At 54.6% G+C, this 15,816-nt stretch overlaps 3 protein-coding genes and 1 non-coding gene across 4 annotated transcripts; 2 read left to right on the forward strand and 2 right to left on the reverse strand.

Moving 5' to 3' along the window:
* Positions 1 to 751: 751 nt before the first annotated feature.
* On the reverse strand, positions 752 to 852 carry UMAG_16061. The gene is made up of 2 exons: positions 816 to 852; positions 752 to 786 (listed from the first exon to the last, which is right to left on the reverse strand). It is a non-coding gene; the product is annotated as a tRNA-Glu (tRNA).
* A 220-nt stretch (positions 853 to 1,072) lies between these two features.
* On the reverse strand, positions 1,073 to 4,189 carry UMAG_03358 (uncharacterized protein; the record flags this gene model as incomplete). Its single annotated transcript, XM_011391444.1, has 1 exon — positions 1,073 to 4,189. One exon carries the CDS (start codon positions 4,187 to 4,189, stop codon positions 1,073 to 1,075), a length of 3,117 nt encoding a protein of 1,038 aa, XP_011389746.1.
* A 2,432-nt stretch (positions 4,190 to 6,621) lies between these two features.
* UMAG_11008 (uncharacterized protein) lies at positions 6,622 to 10,857 on the forward strand (the record flags this gene model as incomplete). The annotated part of the gene is made up of 3 exons (XM_011391527.1): positions 6,622 to 7,101; positions 7,426 to 10,130; positions 10,245 to 10,857. The coding sequence occupies 3 exons, from the start codon at positions 6,622 to 6,624 to the stop codon at positions 10,855 to 10,857; spliced, it is 3,798 nt and encodes a 1,265-aa protein (XP_011389829.1).
* Positions 10,858 to 11,708: 851 nt separating this feature from the next.
* On the forward strand, positions 11,709 to 15,742 carry UMAG_11009 (mismatch repair ATPase MSH6; the record flags this gene model as incomplete). Its single annotated transcript, XM_011391528.1, has 2 exons — positions 11,709 to 15,277; positions 15,364 to 15,742. The coding sequence occupies 2 exons, from the start codon at positions 11,709 to 11,711 to the stop codon at positions 15,740 to 15,742; spliced, it is 3,948 nt and encodes a 1,315-aa protein (XP_011389830.1).
* Positions 15,743 to 15,816: the final 74 nt, after the last annotated feature.

The raw sequence follows: 15,816 nt of genomic DNA on the forward strand, positions 1-15,816 counted from the left end.
GGCGGCTTGTCCGTGGTTTGTTTGCGGGGCGCAAGAGGCAGCTGAAAGGGTCTTGATCCGTCGTGACGGCAGGGTGAGCGGGAGGGCAGCGGTGGCCCAAGGTTCCGGTTTCGCCCTTGGCAAGAATTACCGAATTGCGGAAGGAGCTCGCCAAGCCGGGCTTGCTGAAGGATGCGCTCCTGTCGTCGCTCACTCCACCGGAAAGATCCGAGTGTTGACGCCAAAAGGCAAGATCCGAGTCGGTGTTCCACGGAGCTTCTCTGAGCTGTGTTCATACGGAAAGCAGGCGAATAGAACACTCACGGCTAGGAAGAGCACAAGATTCGCATTGCTAGGAAATCGTGCGTCGTAGGAACGACAGGCAGAGGAAGTGGCTATGTACTGTACAACATCAATCCGTGAAAGCAACGGTGCGAGCATACAGTACTTCCAGCTACGCGCAACCAGGCCTAATCACGAATTGCTCTTTCCGCGATCCCTTCCGTTGCGCGCGCTACATCTGCAAGCCACGAATCGAGGCTAACTTAGCAGTCACGAATGCTCACTTACCCTACACTCGCCGCACATCCGAAGTTAATGATTCTGATTTTAACCCCTGTCCGACTGGTAATCTGTCCGTCCTTGTGATGCCAGGTTTGCCCCTAGTCCCGATAGCAACTTACCAGGTGAACGTGAGCATGCTTGAACGGCGACAAAAATTTGGGCCGCTAACCTACAGAGGAGAGCCCCCAAAACATTTTAAAAAAACGTTTTCCCGGCCAGGGAATCGAACCCTGATCTGAGCAGATGAACTTGGTCGACTAGATCGCCCGAAATGAGAGTGCCCTATACTAACCATTGTACTAACTGGGAGAAGGATATTTTCATTACAGATGTAAGTGCAAATATATAGCAATTTTATGACACAAGCAACTCATGTTTGTAAGTAAGTTAACTTTAATATTCGCTATGGGAGCAACCGACAGCTCTTCTCAATCACAAGACTGCAGATTGCACAAACTGCAAGACTCCGATGCATGTGTTCGTATAGATAAGGAGTGCAAGATCGAACAAGTAAATGGGAGATGCGACGTCAATCGTCGCGAGCAACTGGTGCGACATCGTCTTGGCGGACGGCGGCGTGCGTCTCGAGCCAGAGCTGACCCTGCTGCGAGCGTGGGTCGGGATGTAGAGCGAGCGGCTGGCCGGCGGCCGAGGCCTCGTTGGGAATCTGTTGGCCGCCGCCGCTGCTACTGCTGCTGCCTGCTGCTGCTGCTGCTGCTGCTGCGAATGCCGATGCTGGCTGCGTGGCATAACCAAAACTGCCCCCCAGCAGCCACGGCTCGTCCCAGGTGTCCCATGGTGTCGCTCGCTTGGTCGAGTCGCGTCGGAGGAGGCGTGCCACCATAGCCTTGGCCATCGGCGTTACGAGACGCAGGCTGGCGGAGCACACGGCGGGGTCCGGCTGGTCGGCACAGGCATCGTTGGCGGGTGAAGGCCATCGCAGATCTCCTTTGGCGATGCGGAGCAGATGGCGCTTTCGCTGCTTGGGATCGCGTTGCTCGCCGTGGCCTTCTCTAGCGCCATTGACGCCGACCTGGACGTCCTCCATGAATGGCAGCGAGCCCGTGATGAGCGCGTACAGCACCACTCCCAGTGCCCACGCGTCCGTCTTGCGGCCATCGTACCTTTTTCCGATGATGAGTTCTGGCGCTGCATACTCTTCCGACCCGCATCGAGTCTCCAGAAACGGATTGGATGGGTCGATAAACCTCGAAAGGCCAAAGTCGGTCAGCTTGATCAGTGGTCCCGTCGGAAGGTGATGTGGGCGCAAGGGCTCAGTCGACGATGCTTTCCCCTGGGTGCTGACGGTGGTGGCTGCGGCTGCGGCTGCTGCGAATAGGTCGACGGTCAGCAGAATGTTTTCCAGCTTAATGTCTCGATGGACGAGGTTGACGTGATGCATCCATCCGATCGCATTGGCGAGCTCCATGTAGATGACGCGAACCAGCCACTCGCGCTGTGCAAACTGGTCGAAGTTCGACATGATGGCATCGAAAAGCTCACCGCCAGCGACGCGCTCGAGCACAAGCGTGTGATGCAGGGGCGTGCTGAACGAAGAGATGAAGCGCACAAGATTTGGATGCGAAATGTGCTTGAGCACCTCGACCTCTCGCACCCAACTGACCTTGAGTCGCTCGTTATTGTTGCATGGCTCGCGATCCAGCATCTTGAGCGCTACCAGCTCGTCTGTCTCGCGTGCTACGTCCGTTGTTCGGAGCGCCCTTTGACGAAGCTCAGGTAACGTCGCGATCATCTTTTCGGGTTTGCCGCCAGTAGGCTCACGTATCAATCGTCCGAGAGCGACACGGCTGAAAGCGCCTACGCCTAGCGTCTTTTCTATGCGGTACGGTCCGATGTTATCGCCCTCCTCCTCTTCCTCTCGTGATTCGGGGATGGCAGGCTGACTTGGCTTTTCGCGACTGGAAGGGGTGGGCGAGATGCTGCTTTCTGTGGCCGATTCCGACGGCCCTTGGCGACTTCTGCGGTCACTGTGGTTCTTCGCTGAGTTTGGCTCTGGTTCGCTCTGCGCATTGTTCGGGCCGTCTGCACCACTTGTGAGACTTGCCCCATTGGTACTTCGTGTTGATGAGCCTGGGGTAGGATACAGAACGGCGCGGGATTGCGCTGGACTCGATCGTTGTCCAACATGAGAGATTACGGCACTGATTGAGTCTGTTGAAGCATCGCCAGCATCCCTCCAACTCCTGTGCTCGTTTCGGGCGGGCACAGCCGACGAAGGGGATGACTGAGCGCTGCGGTCGTCGTCCAGCACAAGCTGGCTTCTAGTGCGGATCCTGTGCGGACTCTCGGGCGCCCAGGGCACGTTGGGCGGCAGACCATCGAGCGTGGCGCTAGGTGCGTCCGACATGCCCGATAATGAAAGCTGCGACGTTGAGGTGAGGCCGGAAAACTCTCCGGCAGATTGGGATTCCACAGCCGAAAGCGGTGAGTATAGACCGGCTTCGATCGACATACTGGATTCTCCGCTGCTGATGCGCGCATGTCGTAGGTAGCCCGAGGGTTGCTGCTGCTGTTGCGAGTAGAGCGTCGAGGTCGACCTCGTATTGGATGGACCGGTACCGCCGATCGTCGCAGAGTCTGCTGGCAACGATGGTAGTCTGGACGGCAGCCGAGTTCGGTTGGAAAGATCTGCAGACGGCAATCTTGCACTTTGAACATAAGCGGGAAGGGTGGCACCGGTTGCGCTCCTAGTCGCCGCAGCACCGAGCGGAGTAGGAGGAGGAAACGAGTCGCTGCTGCCATATTGCTCGGCTCGGGTGGCAGGAAACGACGTCTTGATGCTCGGCGCGCGAGCGACCGACGGCCCAGAGGAGATCGAGTTGAAAAAGGACCAGTTGCGACTCGAGCCTTGCGGCTGTGTTACTGGTTTAGGGGTTACCGCTGATTTTGCTTCGGTCGCGCTCGAGACAGACTCGGCGGGCGCATCCCTCATGGGAGCAGCTTGGATTGTCGAAGCATTAAAGCCATTGGTGTGTGCATGCGGGTATGTGTGTCTGGAGCCGGATGCGATGGGAACGTCAAACATGTCGTGAGCTTGCTCATGCTCGGTATCAACGGCTGGGCTCGGTAATGGCGAGACGGGCTTGCCCTCGAATTGATCCCAGTTTCTCTGACTGCGGATCGAGGCGGACGAAAGCTTTCCCCTGGGTGCCACCAGCATGGACGAGGGAGGGCTCATGCCAAAGCGCGAGCCATTGTTACTGCCATCCTCGGCCACGGTGGTAGACCCAGCCATCGAGATGGCGCCAAAGCTATCGAGTGATGTCATTGAGAAGTTCTGGTTGGGGATATCGAATGGTTCGGCCGGCACGATATGCGGAGGACAAGGCGTCGATGCGAACGAAGCGGTTTGTACGGGCACGGCGGGCTGAAAGAAACTATTTGCAATCGCTGTAGATGTAGATGATGAGAGTGGCGTTCCGCCTGAGGTGGTGATTGTCGGCACCTCTGGCGATCGGATGCGCAGGGGCACCGTGTTACCGACATGCATGGTGGTGGATGTGTAGGCCGGGTTGTCAGTCGAACTGCCAGCAGTCAATGCTTCCTCACCAGACGCCAGGCCATTTGGGTTGGACCGTGATGCGCTTAGCCGCTTGGCATCGGATTGTCGCGAGCGAGAGAACATTTCAGCCAGTCATGAACCAGCTGAACGCTGTGATGGGGTCCTATGTTCGCAGCTGTCGCGAATTCCGAACGCGATGGAGAGATGGTCTACAGAACGCTTTTGAGCTTATGGTCATGACCTGGCTAGGTGCCAATGGAACCGATACGGAGCTGCTTGGGGAGATGACGCCAACGGAAATGGATCCAAGCGATCGGCTATCGGATCATGTCGAAGGCGCCTTGCCTTGTCTTGACGAGCTTGAAAAAGAGGTTAGATATGATCCGACAGGGCGGCCGGCAGCTGGTTGAGACCGAGTGGGCTGTGGTTGCTGTGGGTTGCAGCCCTTCTTTCGCGGTCGAAAAGGCCGATGTGACCCACAGAGAGGCTGCGCAACCGATGAAGTGTGCAGAATGAAAACACGAACAAATCGTGGCAACGTGGAGACAAGCCGCCTTGGAGGACAAAGACTGATAATGAAGAGAGGAAGTACAAAAGCAAAGCGGGCAAGCAAAGCAGCTAGCCTGCAGCGCTAACAAGATGCTTCAGCAGCTTCACAGCAGGTTAGGACGCCGGCAGTCTTGAGTGGCGCCAGCGTCTGACAATCACAATCACAACCATGAGTATGTATGAGCGCTGCAGTCTGCCCTCAACTCAAAGATCACGCTCGAAAATTGAGATACGAGCCAATTCACCTGGTCACCAGAGAGAACAAAGCGTGACACGACTCGCTCATCTCAACGCGATACGTGGTGAATAAAAGGAGCGCCCAAGATCCAAGGCTGTGGTTCCTCAGCTTTGTTTTTGGTCTTTTTTAGTTATTTTATTTCTTGATGAATGGCTACATAACACGTAACGTCGAGCTCTCGACAAACAGGAAAGCCAGCCAACATCGGAGAGCCCCTAACGAATCGCACACTCGCTCGCATTCCTGTCGCCTCACAGCCTACAGGAGCAGTGATTTCAAGACAAATTAAAAAATAATAAAAATGAATCGCGTATAAGACACGAAAGATGCGATCGAGTGCAACAAACACGAGATCAAATAACTACTGTAAGTTAGGCTCAGACAGTCGCCGTGGCTTGACAATTTTCTAGCCATGGTCAGGACCCTGGACGCCGCGGATCCAAGCTCAATCACGAATCGTGAATGTCGAAGCACTTGGGAGAGCATGAGTGACTGACACGATACTCTCGTGTCTGTCCTCTCCTAATTGTCTGTTGGTTCGCTGGAAGGAAACATGACATGAATGCGGTCAAGACAGCTTCACGATTCTGCGAATCAGCGCCGACTTTACGCTCAGACTCAATTCGGTTGTGCATCTCGTATCGTGACCAGCCAACCTGCTGAAATTCCTCGTGGTCTCGGATTCCCGAAGTCCGCTTTCCGTCACGGGGCCTCGACGTTCGGTTTCCTTTGCCTGGAAAAGCCGATCGAAGCTTCCTCGCGTAAACAGCTGGCGATGGGCTTGTGACGGTTCGCACGAGAGTCTAGTTCATCCGCTTATTCTGCGAACCTCGACAGACGTGAGAACGCTCCAAGACTCGCCGATTGATGAAGACGAATTTGCCTCACTATGCAGGCACTGTTTCGTTCACGAACCGTCAATGTGCATGGCAGGAGCGTTTCATTTTGAATTCTCATCTTTTTGCATAGGTTTTTATCTTTTTATACCTCTCTTTTTTTTCTTTTTTTTTCTGGCGTGTTCGACTTCCTCAATTTCATATCGCGTAGAAAGCGACACGGTGGCGCGTCTAATAGGCGATACAGTCGTGAGTAAGTAACGAGGATCACCATAGTTGCGATGATGGGTCTGATTCCATTCGAAGCGGACAAGAGATGCTTGAAGAGGTCAGCAACTGATTTGAGTTTGCTTTTCAGGTCCTTCGACATACCATGATCTAATTGCCTACAGCTTTCTGTTCGGAACAGCCTACTACAAAGCTCCTTATGTCTGGCGCTTCGAGGCCTGCAAAGTTACTGTCGCTTTTCGCAGGTGAAGCTGCACATCTTCGTGATAGGTCGGCTATGCCGATAGAATGGCCATTTGTGTGATCGGAAGCTTCCGACGAACATTCTTTGGGCAAATCAGCGAGAAGAAGCTTTCAGCCTTCTTGAGTGAATGCCTCGAAGCTCAGCCTTTGCTCTCGCAGGAAGCCAACCGTCGAGAAAACAGATCGACCTAAAGTGTAAGGGATGAAGTGCGCTTCCTGAAAGGGACCCGGAAATGGCAACCGAAGAAGAGCTGGGATGAGTCTCAGCTGGCTATGACAAAACTTGCTCTGCTCTAGCCTAACTCAGCACTAACTCGCCACTCCAGCGTCGCTACTCATGACGATGAAAGTCAGAGTAAATCTCAGAGTGTCTTCATCTGCAAACTATAAACACCCTTTCCGTCTGATCTTGCTCCTGTTGCTCTATTGACAAAATCGACGAAGAAAGAGTGACTACGAACATGGCAGAAGAGCTTTCTTTCGAGCTTCTCGGGCAACAGTATGGATATGGAGGAAGGGGGCAGAACGACCAGATTTACGGCGTAGACAGCAACTGTAAGGGTGAAGAGGCTTCGGTCTTGTACTGCCATGTTGATGCCAATCACACACAATTCGGCACGCCGTGGACAGCGAACGAACACACTTTTTACGAAGACAGCGCAACCCAGCAGCCTTCAGCTCAGTTATACAATGCGTCATCGTCGTTGGCGCATTCCTTTGATTTCAATCGTGCAGAAGCCGACGGTCTGGTCGATCCCTCTTATCTCATGTCAGTGGCTACAAATCCCTATCACTTCTTCCCGCCCTTCACTATGAATGAAAGCGATCGAACGACCGAGCCGCGAGGTACAATCCTGAACAGCATCACGGAAGATACTGCAAACGCGTTTCTCTCAGAACAACGAAACGCTGTCGTTGCTGAGCCAGTGCCTGGACAAAAGGTACAGCTTGTTGCGGTCGCAAACTTGCGTGAGTATCCTAAGCATTCTTTACAGATTTCAGCAGCACATCGTTGACATCTGTGCACTTGTGATCTTGCCTGTTGGCAAATTGTTCTTCATGTGGCCCTAGCTGCCCTGTACCGCCCTCTATTTTCGTTCCCATTTTTTAACGCGGTGCAGTCGCTTTGCCTTCCAAAAGTAAGAGAGGAGTCATCGCTCACGACATCATGATTAGCGGTCTCCGGATCGCATACCGTATCCAGTCAAGAAGCTGAACAACAAACTCGCTTGTGCTTCCTATCATGCTGTCAATGTTATTGGCAGGTATACGGATCTGCGGAGAACGTTGTTCTGTCAGCACCTACCGGCTCAGGTAAGACCGTCATTTTCGAGCTGGCGCTCGTGCGCATGCTGTCCAAGGACGCCGAAAACGCGCGTGCCGTCTATCTCGCCCCTACCAAAGCACTATGCTCGGAGCGGACGCGCGATTGGTCGAATCGCTTTGGCTCGGTTGGATGCGCCGTGACAGAGATCACAGGTGACTCTGTTTATGGTCTCCATGTTGCTCGAAAGAGTCGTTTGATCATCACGACGCCGGAGAAGTGGGACAGTCTGACGCGCAAATGGGACGAGAATTCGAGCATCCTTTCGACCATTCGTTTGCTCCTCATCGATGAGGTGCACATTCTCAACGAGTCGCAGCGAGGTGCTCGTCTCGAAGTGGTAGTGACGCGAACCAGAAGCAGAGGTCACCAAGTGCGATTCGTCGCTGTTTCAGCTACAGTGCCGAACCTTGCAGATGTTGCAGCTTGGATCGGTCCCAACCTATCTCTACAGAGACGAGATCGTGCCCTCTCCAACAAGCAATCCGCCGAAGTTTTTCAATTTGGCGACGAATATCGGCCATGCCCTTTGCAGAAACATGTCTACGGCTATCCTAAGGCCAAGGACGAGTTTGCCTTTCAAGCCTACCTCAATCACAAGCTCTTTGAATTAATCGAGACGCATGCTGCTGGTCGACCTTGCTTGGTCTTTTGCGCCACGCGTCGCTCCACTCTTCAAGCCGCCAACATGATTGCCGAGGCATGCAAGAAAGCCAAAGAGGCTGGAGGCCGCGCGACACTCTTGTCGCATGATACACACGGAAGTCGCAGCATGAATGGAGCGATATTCGACGACCCAGACTTGACTGCTCTCGCGTCATTGGGCATCGCTTTCCATCACGCCGGTCTGTCCATCTTGGACCGACGAAAGGTAGAACAAGCCTTTCTTGCAGGAAAGATCGCCGTCCTGTGCTGCACGACCACATTGGCGACGGGTATCAATCTGCCTGCCTACTGCGTCATCATTCGAGGAACCAAGCAGTACGATGGACAATGGTGCGAAATGTCTGAACTTGACCTCATACAGATGATGGGCCGCGCCGGACGCCCACAGTTTGATCGAAGCGGCATCGCTGTCATAATGTGTGAGGACACCATGCAAGCACACTACCGCGAACTGGTTAGTGGAAGCCGCGACATTGAATCCAGCCTGGCGCCATGTTTGGTTGAGCAGATCAATGCCGAAATAGGCCTGTACGGCAAAACGACCGAGCCCGACATCGAAGACTGGATCCGACAGAGCTTTATGTGGACGCGCCTGCAAAAGAATCCGACCTACTACCTCAGTCAGGAGGAGGGGATCGGCCTCGACAGTGTCGAAGACATTCTCAAGCACCTCGTCACAAAGACGCTTACGGCCCTTGAAAACGCCTCCCTCATCTCCCGTCCCGCAGATACAGGCGAAATTTCCTGTACTGAATACGGCGTCATCATGTCCCGCTTCTTCATCCGTCACAAGACAATGCTTGTGCTTATGAGAATTCCGCCAGCCGCGAACACCAGAACTATCCTGGAGGCCCTCTCTCAAGCGGAAGAGCTCGGAGACGTACGAATGCGAACGGGTGAAAAGAGTTTCTATAACTCGCTTCGCACTCATCCAGAGATTCGCTTCCCACCACGTCAGGTCGCGAGCGTAGCGGACAAGATATCACTTCTCATCCAAGCCCAACTGTCTGCGATCAATCTGTCACAGGTAGTCCAGCCGTCAGTAGGAGAAGCAAGTCCGTACATGGACCTCAAGCGCATCGTCCCGCATGCCACTCGCATAGCTAGGGCCATCGTCGACATCACCATCCATCGTCGAGACGGTGCTGCATGCAAGGCGTCGCTGGATCTCGCTCGCTCGATTGCTGCCGAGGCATGGGATGGTTCTCCGGCAATGCTGCGACAGGTGGATCAGATCGGCGAGCGCTCCCTCAAGGCGCTGGCTAATGCCGGCATAACAACGTGGCAAAGCCTGGCAAGTACCACTCCTGCCAAGATCGAGATGATTCTAAATCGCAATCCACCTTTCGGCCGCAAAGTGATTGCGGCAGCACAGTCAGTACCACGGATAGGGCTTGAGGTCATGCAGCGAACAACTTCACCTCAGAGATCATCGAGGTTGCTTTTGGCGGAGAACAGAAGCGACGATTCGACCCCATCGACGCAGCTTATAGCTTCAAGCATCAAGGTGGTGCTGGATGTGACGGTTCGGATCGAGAATCGAGCTACCTGCATGCTGAAAAGCAAGACATCCAAGATGGCGTTGAGTGTCTGCGTGCTCACGCTGACATCTGACGGCAGCTATGTCGACTTTCGCCGTATGCCCATTTGGCGTTTTGACCCAGAAAAACGCTTCACGGTGCACGTAAATCTTGAGGATCCACGCATGCGCGTTCTGACGTATGCCGCATGCGACGAGATTGCAGGGACGTTGATGCAAGCGAACTTGGTGCCCATGTCGGGTATGGCTGAAGGTCCTCACAGGACTCGAATCGCACGCGCAGAGCTCCAAGCTGGAGGCATGAGCGATGACTCCCCAGCTGTTGATGAGGCTCGAGCCAGGCCTTCAGAGTCCTTTCCTAGCGATAGTCGCACTGATCGTCCGGGAAGCACAGCGACGCAAGAGCAAAACAACATGGACGACGACTTGCGGCTAAAGAGGTGCGTCAAGTGGCGCTTATGGAAGGACTATGTTAGAAGCTAGCCAAAAACACTGACAATCCCTTCCTATTTGCAAAACATGGTGAAATGCGTCTTCGCTCCTGATCATAACAGGTGCAAGCACAAGTGCAAAGGCGCTTGTCGCCATGTGTGCTGTCAGCGCGCGAGGGAAAAGGTGGCTGCCGGAACGATCGGCGAGTACCGCTTTCAGAGCCGCGTGCTCGAGAACAGCTCGCAAAGCATATCACACTATCTCAAACCGCTTCCGACGCAGGCGAGAGATTCTGGCACTCTGTCGCAAAAGCGCAAAATAGATTCGGTCCTGTACGAAGACGACCCGCAAGCCCCCCAAAATCTTTTGAGCAGGCTCATACAACAAGATGCCGAATACGACCGAGCTTTTGGCGGCGAAGGCTCGTTTCATATGCCGAGTGAAATACAGAGAGCCTCCCGAGGCGCAGACATGGCGGCCCGAGGAACCGGGGTTGACGAGTCGTTGGAGCCGAAGCTTCACGCTCAATCTAGCCTGCATGCCAATGTCGATACTGGAATACGTCCACGTAAGGGGCATTCTGGTGATGGGGCTGACCAGAGCTCTGCATGGTCCCATCAGTTTGATCTGAAGGAAGGTCGCGTGGCACCACCGACTGACAGAGCCGCTCAGCGACGCTTCCTCAAGGACCTCAGGCCGCCACCATGGCTCGACAACCCAGTTGACGACATCTGATTTTTCGCCCGAATTGGGTTGAGCGCAGTCGCCAAGAGGACCAAGATGCGAAGCTGTCTCCAAGTCTATGGTGTTTGCTGGCGTCATTGGGTATTCAGCATTCACGTTTCCATAGCCAGGAGTCAAAAAGGGCAAGTCATTTCTTGTGTTGGAGGTATACAGATTCGTGATTCGCGATTCACGATGATATTCACGATTCACGATTCAGATTTGTTGGAAGACTCACCACGAATTTGAACTTGAGTTGAACTTCGCGCTTGATTCGCGAGCGTGATTCACGATTCACGATATTCACGATTTAAAATTCACAAATAAGTTATCACGAAACGTGAACATACACGACACGGCGCGGCAGTGAAGGTCTCGCGACTGACACGGAACGCCCCGTTTTTTTATGTGGAAAATGAACGGATAGGTGAGGTTCGCGAGCGCGTCGCGCGACGCGGAGAGAGGCAAAGCAGAGAGCAACACTCACCTCACGACTGTGCACGCGAGGCAAGCTTGAAAACTGAGCTGAACCTTGCCAAGAAAGGAGAGGGGGACTCGCGTCATGAGGATCTTCTGCCATCTTGGTTCGGAACATCCGTTAGTCGGTTCCCTCACACCTCGCAACTCTGTCGGTATCTCCGTAGCAGTCTCTACGCAGCCTTGCCTTCAGCAATCTTGTAGCTCTACTCACTAAACCAGCGCCTGTTCCATTGCTTCTACATCTCCTCACCCCAACAAACGACTCGTTCTTCCCACCATCAGCTACCGTTCGTGTCTAATTCCAAAAAGAACGCCATCGCAGCCTTCCCACTCGATCGTCTGCGCACCTTCGTCACGCACGAGGATTCGCACACTCATCGAAAATGCCTGGCAAGGCACGTCCTGGCACCAAGCAGTCGTCGCTGCTTGGCTTCTTCTCCAAAGTCGCTCCTGCGCAACCCCCATCGTCAAAAGCATCGCCGCCGCAGCCTCCTTTTGCACAGAAACCACAACAAAAGGGCTCGAGCGGGAAGGCTTCCGAATCTCCCAAGGTAGCCGAGCCATCCAAGGTTCAACCCCTCGAGACGCCCCCGCCAAGCGAGTCCAAATTCAGCACTCGCTCCTCTCGACTACCTCCCACAGGTGACGATTCTGGAGCCGCAGCAGGTAGGCCACCGTCCTCCTCACCTACCCTTCACCGCTCCAGCTCGCTCTCAACCGAAAGTCTAGTCACCGCCCCACGAGCTGTTGCACCTGCAAACAAGTCTTCCGAGTCTGACAATCTTACCCCTCCGCCCAGCAGCGACGTGGACGACATGGACATCGACGATGCTGGAGAAATTGAGCAGCCCCTCTTTCGTCGACGCGCTGCAGCTAAGCGACCTGTGACGTACGCGGAATCCGACTCTGAGGGTGGTGCGGCCATCGACAGCGATAGCGAAGACGAAATGCCCAGATTTTCCAATAGCAGAAAGCCTAGTTCGGCCAAGCGAGCTCGCAAGACCCGCGACGAGGATGACTTCATCGTTCCAGAAGACCACGACGAAGAGGACGAGGAGCTTCCGATGGATGCAGCCAACTTGTCCGAATTGGACGAAGGTCCAGCAAGCGAAGGCGAAGGCGACAGCGATGTAGGCGAGTTCAGCAAGCGAAGCAAACCTGGTACAGCCAAGGCGAACAAGAAACATACTGGAGCGTCTCCAGCCTCTGCTGCCACTACCTCGCGACCATCCGGAGCCAAATCGGCGCTCAATGCCTTCAAGCTCGGCAACAGTTCATCGGGATCTTCGTCCTCCAGTCCTTTCTACCCAAGCGGTGCCAGCAAAGGCGCGACCCGTAGTGGAGCTTCCTCGGTATCTCTCTCTCATCTCACCAAAGCTGAACGCCGTATCATCGAAGAGAAGCGCAAGAAGGCCGACAACGAAGAGGCGTACAGTTTCCTGCTTGACCTGCGTGACAGGGACGGCAATCGACCTGGCGACGCAGAGTACGACTCTCGCACCGTCTACATCCCCAAATCTGCCTGGAAAGACTTTACGCCGTTCGAGAGGCAATTTTGGGAGATCAAGCAGAATCATTGGGACACGGTGCTCTTCTTCCAAAAGGGCAAATTCTACGAGCTTTATGAGGAGGACGCGCTGATCGGTCACCGCGAATTCGATCTCAAACTTACGGACAGAGTCAAGATGAAGATGGTTGGTGTTCCCGAAGCCTCATTCGACATTTTCGCAGCCAAGTTCCTCGCTTTGGGATACAAGGTGGGCCGTGTCGACCAGACAGAAACCGCCGTGGCCAAGGGAATGCGTGTTGGCGAACGCTCACGTGGCGGTGGCTCTGAAATCGTCAACCGTGAGCTTAGACACGTGCTCACCAGTGGAACCATTGTCGACGCTGCATCATTGCCCGACGATCTCAACAACTACTGCGTATCGATCAAAGAATCTGCCACCACCGGTCGCAATGGGCCCATCTTTGGCGTGTGCACGCTTGACGCAGCAACGGCTGAATTCAACCTCACTGAATTTGAAGACGACGAGTCAAGGACGAGACTCGAGACCTTACTCCGCTCGCTGCGACTGAAGGAAGTACTCCACGAAAAAGGTGGGCTTACAGCACCGACGCTGAGGGTTCTCCGCAGCACGGTTCCCAGCACAGCTCAAATCACCATGCTTAAGCCTGGCCTCGAGTTCCTTGAGCCCGAAACCACTTTACGCAAGCTCAACGCCCTCTTTAATCCTGACGTCGACGCCGAGGCCCGTTTGGACTCTCTTGACGCCGTCGATCCATCCTTGCTTCCGGAAGGCATCGCTTCCATGGTGCATCGACCTTGCGCCATGTCGGCGCTCGGCGGCATGCTCTGCTACCTGGCTCAACTCAATCTCGACCGCGATCTATGCTCCAGCCGCAACTTTAACATTTTCGACCCGCTGCATCAGGACAAGTGTCTCGTTCTCGATGCACAATCGCTTACACACCTCAACGTGCTCCAGAACGACGAGGGGACCGATGAAGGTACGCTCCACCGCCTGCTCAATCGTTGTGTGACGCCCTTTGGTAAGCGTCTCTTCAAGATCTGGCTGGTCGCTCCACTTGCCACCGCTGATGCAATCAACGCACGTCAAGATGCAGTCGAGGATCTGCTCAAGAACCCTTGCTTTGGCGACCAGTTTGAAACATTTGGCAAAGCTCTTCCCGACATTGAGCGTATCGTGCCGCGCGTGCGAGCCGGCAAGTGCCGACCCCGTGACTTCACTGCAGTGCTTAAGTCGCTGGGTCACTTCGAAAAGGCGATCAAGCAGCTTCGTAATCAATGCGAAGGCTTTTCAACCGATGTCATGGATGGCCTTCTCAAGTCCGTCCCAGCGGTGTCTGCAATCGCCCGCGAGCTGCAGTCGAGCTTCAAAGTCACGGAGGACGGCTCCTTTACTCCGATCGAGGGCGCCTTCGAGCTTTATGATCGAGCAGAGGCAGCTATCGCTGAGGTCGAGGCTCAGCTCGAGCATGAGATTGAGTCCTACCGCAAGCAGCTCAAACTCAACCCCGTCAAGTGTGCGTGGAAGCATCTCGGCACCAAGGACATTTTCCAGATCGAGGTGCCCGTTGCTACCAAAGTGCCCAGCAACTGGACCAAGCTTAGTGGCACCAAGGATCGAAATCGCTGGTATTCGCCCAAGGTGCGCGATCTTGTGCAAGAGATCAAGGAAGCTCGCGAGACCCGCCTTGCGACGCTCAAGCAATTCCATCAGAGCCTATTCGCCAGCTTCTCCGAGCAGAGCGACGTGTTCCTTCGAGCTGTCAAGACGATCGCCGAGATCGACTGTCTCCTCTCGCTGGCCAAGGCGTCGTACGCGATCGGCGAACCCTCGTGCCGGCCCGAGCTGGTGCACAATGAGACGGCGCTGATCGAGTTCGAAGAGCTGCGCCACCCATGCATCGCGGGCGATAATGTCGATTTTATCCCCAACGACATTCGACTTGGCGGCAAGAATGATGAGGTGGTCATCTTGACAGGCGGAAACATGGCAGGTAAGAGTACCACTGCACGTACCTGTGCTACCGCCGTAATTCTCGCGCAGCTGGGCTGTCGCGTGCCGGCTTTGAGCGCACGTTTGTCGCCTGTGGACCGCATTGCCTCTCGAATGGGCGCCAATGACCAGATCTTCGGCAACAACAGTACCTTCATGGTTGAGATGCTCGAAGCTTCGCGCATCATCAACGAGTGCACGCCCCGCTCGCTGGTCATCATGGATGAGCTGGGTCGAGGCACCAGCACGTTTGACGGTCAAGCCATCGCTTTTGCTGTGCTTCATCACCTGGTCAGCCGTACGCGCTGCTTGGCTTTTTTCCTCACGCACTACACCAATCTGGCGTACGACTTTGACTCGTACTCGCGCGTCAGCAACAAGCACATGCAGGTGCTGGTGGATGACGACAAGCGCGAAGTTATTTTCACGTGAGTAGTTAGCTGGACTTTCCAACTATACGCCGGGCTTTTTGGGACATGACTGACTGACGCATGAATTGATCTGACACCAACAGATACCGCCTCATTGATGGCATCGCCGAGTCCTCCTACGGCACTCAAGTTGCAGCGTTGGCTGGCGTGCCGCACGAGATTTGTGATCGCGCAGCTGTGGTCTCGAAGCAATTTGCCGACGCAACCAAAGCGAGCCAGTCGGAGAAAAACAAGAGCGCTATCCCGCTGACCTTGCTGAGCGACTTTGTTCACCTCTTTCAGCTGGCCAAAGGGCAAGCACCTGCGCCTAGCGACCGGAGTGCAGAAGCAAAGGCGCTTACTACCCTCTCGCAGCTCGATATCATTCGCTCTCAAGTCGCCGATTTAGCTAAAGGATCTTCTATCCGCGCTTCCACGTCATCCGTGAGCGCCCCTTCAACTTCCATCTCGACCTGTACGTAGTGCCCTTGCATATTGCCAATGACCGCCCCTCCTTGTAACGAAAGACTCCCAGATTCGAGTTCCTGACCTATCTT

Source organism: Mycosarcoma maydis, chromosome 8 (genome assembly GCF_000328475.2).
Source record: "Mycosarcoma maydis chromosome 8, whole genome shotgun sequence".
Lineage (NCBI taxonomy): Eukaryota > Fungi > Basidiomycota > Ustilaginomycetes > Ustilaginales > Mycosarcoma > Mycosarcoma maydis.